Source organism: Diaphorina citri, unplaced genomic scaffold (genome assembly GCF_000475195.1).
Source record: "Diaphorina citri unplaced genomic scaffold, Diaci psyllid genome assembly version 1.1 scaffold67, whole genome shotgun sequence".
Lineage (NCBI taxonomy): Eukaryota > Metazoa > Arthropoda > Insecta > Hemiptera > Psyllidae > Diaphorina > Diaphorina citri.
The window spans coordinates 93,965-100,176 of NW_007377504.1; the positions used below are offsets into that span (position 1 = coordinate 93,965).

The 6,212-nt window shown below is 36.5% G+C and overlaps 1 protein-coding gene across 1 annotated transcript in view; it reads right to left on the minus strand.

Annotated features, from left to right (window-relative positions):
• LOC103519750 overlaps window positions 1–2,392 on the minus strand; it is a 4,369-nt gene extending 1,977 nt beyond the window's left edge. The window contains exons 1-2 of the mRNA XM_008484839.2: window positions 2,166–2,392; window positions 661–730 (exon numbers count right to left, since the gene is read on the minus strand). Of these exons, the coding sequence (XP_008483061.1) occupies window positions 661–730; window positions 2,166–2,249 (154 nt within the window). The 5' untranslated portion in view covers window positions 2,250–2,392. The remainder of the gene's footprint in view (window positions 1–660; window positions 731–2,165) is intronic.
• Window positions 2,393–6,212: the final 3,820 nt, after the last annotated feature.

A 6,212-nucleotide genomic window follows, 5' to 3' on the forward strand; every position in this document is an offset into this window, starting at 1 on the left:
TTATAAGAAATAACTATATGCCAAATTTCAGGTTCCCATCTTTAGCCATTCAAAAAATATTCAAGGGTCCCCGGACTTTTGAAACACTCTGTATAGATATACTTTTTTTTAATCAAGCAAATTCCTAAAAAAAAAAAATTGTTGTACCATGTTATTTAACCCATAAAATAAACGAGACCTTGTTTAGACTGCTGGGGTAAAGGGACTTTTTAGTTTCATTCGAGCAGGATAAACAAGGTATATTCTATTCTACTCTATTTATGGCTACATTACTCTGTCTATTGTATAATTCATTTTTCTTACCTGTCACTCCTACGTAACACAAAAATCCAAGGAAAAATCCAATTCCGCAAATGCCTTCTTCGTAAAATCTGAAACCAGGAAATAGAATCATAGGTTCATTTTTAATTTTTCCCTTATTGTCAATCAGTAACCCCCCCCCCCCTAAAAATCACATTTTTTTTTTTCGGAGTTTTGACCTCAGATTTGGATTTTTCACAACTTTTTACATAGGAATCGACCACCTATTAATATTTTTTATTTTTTACCCATTTGCAACTGCTCCATTTAAGATTATTTCATATGCGTTGGGGCTTGGGGCTACTTTCCCTTCCGCTTAGGAATCGTAGGTTTTAGTGTAAAGTACTAGCTGGTACTTACGATGATGAATGACGAGTTCATGTTCATCACACATTAGGAGCAATATACCTATAGGCACAACGCAAAGCACCTGCAATTAAAGGAGAAAACGAATATTGAATTTTGTTTTTCTCTTGGAGGTTTTCAGCAGTCAATATATACAGGGTGTCCCGCAAACGCTTGAGGGTTGATGCAGGACCTAAAGGGCTACCAGAAAAACCTATTTGGACAGATCCGATTTTCAACAGGGGCGGAGTTATCCAGGATTTTCACATTTGGAAAGATAGGTCTCACACATTTGGAAACGCCTTCCCTCAAACACAACCAGAGACTTGAGAAAAAGATTGGTACCTATCTCTATAACAGCTACCATTTTTTCAATTCGATTTTTCTTCAATTTTCCATCACTGAAACCCATTAAATTTCTCCTGATAACTTCTACCCCTTTTGAATTTTCTGAAAAATAGTTATTTATGGATATATTAACAGTTATTTATGGATATATTAACGATACAAAGGGAGAATCCGTCAATTTCCTACGTTACTATGAATCCCTGTCCATCTGTTTCTTTCCATCGCCGCGCCGCACCGAATTTTCCTCCAAAAACAACACGAACAACAAAACAAACACCAACAACAACGACACCACCACGACTACCAACAAAAACAATACCACCAACAATTAGGGTAGGGTGGGGCAAAGGTACGCAGTGGGGTAAAGGTACGCACGCGCTTTTTGAGGAAACGGTAATAGATATCAACTTGAAACCTTTACAGAAATTTGGCTTTTTTAGTCCGTCCTTCCTTTATTATTACTAATAATAAAAGGTATAGTGGACGGACTATTATTGTATTCGCTTCGGTGTCTGTCTGTCCCCATAGGACTTATCCAAACCTGGTCGACCTATACATATATCAAATTAAAGGTTTTTCTACCAGGAACACGAAAGTGGTGGTGCAAATTTTGTCCAGAGAACCATAAAGCCAAAAAACCACACCCATCACACACACACACCACACCCATCACACCACGCATACCCATCACACACAAACCACACACACATACGGTCGCGCTGCGCGCTCCCTCACAGTCTATCAGTGCAGCGTAATAGGCATAACTTTGAACCGCCATTTTGAATCAGGATAGAATGTGACAATTTGAAGTAGCCTATGTCACCCCGAGTACTCTTCTTAACAACCACAAAAAATTTCATCAAAATCGGTCGAGCCGTTTTCTTGTGAAAAAAGACAACCCGAGGTCTATTTAGCATAACAGACAGACAGAAATTTTTCTCATGTGATTTTTGGAATCGGGGATACATAAGGAGTAAGAATAACTAAAAATTTCACGATTCTAAGCAATGTACAGACAAATCTACAATTTTATTTATAAGATATTGATTGTTAGTCTATCTAGGTATAGTTCTAAAGATCATGTTTCATATACTATTTTCTCAAATCAACAAATAATAAGTAGGTATATCTATTTATTTCTTTCCTCTTTTTCTCTTTCTTCATAAACTTACCAGGATTATGATACTCAGGATAATCATCCCGGTTTTCAAATCTGTGAATCCCAGGAAACTGTTCACACAAGGAGTCCAAGGCATGGTGTTGGTGTAAGGTGTAGGTACCCTCAGAATAGATTTGTCTTGGTAATATACCAGCGAAATTGATACTAAACTTGTAGCATTACAGATGTAGCTTTTATAGTAGATAAAAAATGTTCGTTTTTTTTGCGAATAACACACGAGTAAAAACTAAAATTTGAACAGCCAAAATTCATACATATGATACCTACCTACATATGGCTTTAAAAGCGAATAACACACGAGTAAAAACTAAAATTTGAACAGCCAAAATTCATACATATGATACCTACCTACATATGGCTTTAAAACATTATTTTTGTAAATAAATATCCCAAGATAGAATCTTCTTCGTTTTCTTCGCCTTTTCCCGTGTACAGACGGGGTTGGCGTTTTTCGTCAGCCTCTCAATCAGCCCTGACTACTAGAGTGATTGCTTTGGGCTGACATTTGGTTTTGGTACAAATTTTACGAGTGGATGCCCTTCGCACTCAACCTTTGCTATTTCTTTAGCTGGGAAATTCAGGCTGGTACCTATGCTCCCTGCTTAAAGTCCCCCAGCCAGACTAAGCTGGTCTACTCCCTGCTTAACGTCCCCCAGCCAGACAAGGTAAACTCACATGTGGTAATTGTACGTAATATTGTTCTTGGCCAGGGCCTTGAGGCTTTTTTTCGGGAAGGTTTTGTACAGTCCTGTTTTGCTTCCGTTCTTCAAAAAGCGGAGTTTTTATTTATATAATTGTAAAATCATATGGAAAGATTAAACGATTGTTTTTTGAAACAAATTGATTAAATAAATAAGCTTGAGTGAATTGATTTTTCCAAAAAGTCAATCGCTCTCGGCGTAAAAACTCCAGTAGACAATGACTCCATACACCATTGCAACTGAAATCAGAAAACATAGACATGACACATGAAAATGTTAGTTGAAGATTGTAGCTGTGTTCATCAAACTTGTAATTAGTCGAGGGGAGGGTCCAAAATCCAAATCGTGATGTACGGGGGGGGGGGGTCGCGAACGCGAGTTTTGTTTCCATTGATATAGATACTGCCATGGCAACCAAATAGTTGACAGGGTTTAGATTTTTTCTCATTCTTGAATTTTCAAATATCGATCTGCTCCAGCTTTGAAATAGTTTGTAAATTTTATTGCTGAAAAAATATAAGAAGCTCCAATGACACAGGTGGGGGGGGGGGGCTCCAATTTTTTTAGGCTGGCCCCCAAGACAATAGCAAAATGAAGTCTGGCCCACAGTACAATAGAAAAATGAAGCTCGAAGTGGGGGGGGATGTGGCTAGACCCTCTCGACCCCAAATTGTGGAGTTTGACGTACAGTAAAGGGGAAAAAAGGAGCTCGAGGGCCTGTAATAATGTAATCCAACTGTAATTCTTGCAATCCCATTTTAGGTCTGATTAAAAACCTAAACATCTCTCTTACATATTTTTAAGAGTTCATTGCAAAGGTTAATACATTAATTTTAATTAGACTTACTTTATCATGAGCACTCTTTGCTATGTTGAAAGCCCAGAAGCTTAAGGGCCGAATGCACAGTCGTTCCTAAATGATTTAGGTTCCCTTTTTAGTCCGTCCTTCCTTTATTATTACAATAGTAATAAAAAGGTATAAGGGACGGACTATTGTATTCGCTTCGGTGTCGTTCTGTCACTCTGTCCCCATAGAAGGACTTATCCAAACCTAGTCGACCTATATATCAAAATTAAAGGTCTTTTTACCAGGAACACGAAAATGGTGGTGCAAATTTTGTCCAGACAACCATAAAGCCAAAAAACCAAAAAAAAAAAAATCTTGAAATTTGTCGCGACGACCTATGAACTCAAAGTGAGAAAGTTTTAGATAACACTTAAGTCGTTCTTTTAAGACCGGTTTTAGCGTCACCTTTGTTAAGCTACGCCGAGCAAGGCCAATAAATGGATGGGTGACTTAAACCTTATATTGAGAATAAAGGGAGAACGGGCTCTAGTCTTATTCCTGATTTCCTATTTCCTTAAGGTATCCATTTTCCTATGTTGTTTATTTTCTTCTGCTTTAAAATTAATGGCGGCTGTTTGTCATTGACCACTTTTGATTTTTCACCTATCAATTTGTTCAAAAAAGGTTTTCCTGTTACTAATAACTTCATTTTATGATCAATTAATTAAGAAAAAATAAGAGAAAAATTAAAAGTACATTGTTCACTTGGTCAAATTCACATTGACAGCTCAGAAATTAAAAAATAATTTCTAAATTTTCTTCTCTTCTATTTGGATACTAATCGCGTTCATTTGCTATCGACCAGTTTCGATTCATTTTTGGTTGCTATGGATACGATATACACTGGAATGCAAACGAAATTGGGACAGTTTTCATTTTTATTAAATACTCTTACAGCCATTTCAAAGTCAATTTGTTCCAAATTTTCTGCACATCAGTGTATTGAAATTAAAATATAAAACTAGGAGGACGTTTAGGATCCACTATGCATATGAATTTTAGGAAAGCACTAAAAGGAATCCCTAATCATTAAGGTACGACTGTGCATTCGGCCCTAACCCTAAGTGGACTTAACCTTCGGTCTTCGCGTGTTCTTCCGTTTTTTTCTGTGTACTATTATTGTCTACCGCGGCTGTTCTACTACCTTACCTCTTCTGGGTTTTCAACATAGCAATGAGTGTCCATGATAAAGTAAGTCTAATTAACGTGTAATCTGTGAAGCCCCATTTCTTACCTGCGATGAGTATGTAGCATATGAGGTCAACAAGCAATACTATACCGCACGTCCCGCCGTGGAAGAAGCTAGAGAGAGAAAGAGAGAGATTTTACTAGAGACAATTGGTTTCAAATTGCAATAAAAAAAAGTTTAAAAAAAAATCAAGTAGCAGCTCCCTTAGTATGAGAGTAAAATTACTTTTTTACTTTCTATTACTATAGTATAGCGAGCTATACTAGTAATGAAAGTATCGCAATCGGTCCAAATTTTCAAAATTGGGAAATGGGTGGAAATATCCGTTTTGGGGTCCCCTGATGTCAAAAAAGTGGTTTTTAGCCCATGATCTGTACGTACGTACGTACGTACTACAGGTTTAAATGGGAAAAAGTACAAAGTTGTATACAAAATATCTCAAGAACGGTTTGTCGTAAAGCGTACTACAGGTTTAAATGGGAAAAAGTACAAAGTTGTATACAAAATATCTCAAGAACGGTTTGTCGTAAAGCGATGAAATTTGGTATGATATCCCGGCATGGTCCAAGGACGCGACTGTAACAATTTGGTAAAAATGGGGATAGTCACCCATCCAGATATTAACCAAAGTAATTGTTACTTACCCCTCATTTCGTGGAACACCGTGGAAAATGTATACAAAATATCTCAAGAACAGTTTATCCTAAAGCGATGAAATTTGGTATGATATACCGGTATGGTCCAAGGACGCGACTGTAACAATTTGGTAAAAATCGGACAGTCACTCATCCAGATATTAACCAAAGTCAATGTTGCTTCGAACTTCGAAAAAAAAAGTAAAAATCCAAATTTTTTCATACTTTATATGATTCCTTATTACACGGGGAGTATTTTAAGATAGAACAAGCTGGGCCCGTCCCTCCGGGAATTATTTAGCCCGTAGTTTATTCGATCAGTACCTATGTACCTACCTAATTTGTTTAATATTCAGTATATTATTATTCTTGATTTGATTTTTCGATTTTACTTTAATGTAAGTATACCTACCTAATTTGTTTAATATTCAGTTTATTATTATTCTTGATTTGATTTTTTGATTTTACTTTCATGTAATGATAATTTGTTTAATATTCAGTTTATTATCATTCTTGATTTGATTTTTTGATTTTACTTTCATGTAATGATTTAAAATCATAGAGCCCGTTCTCCCTTTATTCCCAATATTAGGTTTAAGTCACCCATCCATTTATTGGCCTTGCTCGGCGTAGCTTAACATAGGTAACGCTAAAACCGGTCTTAAAT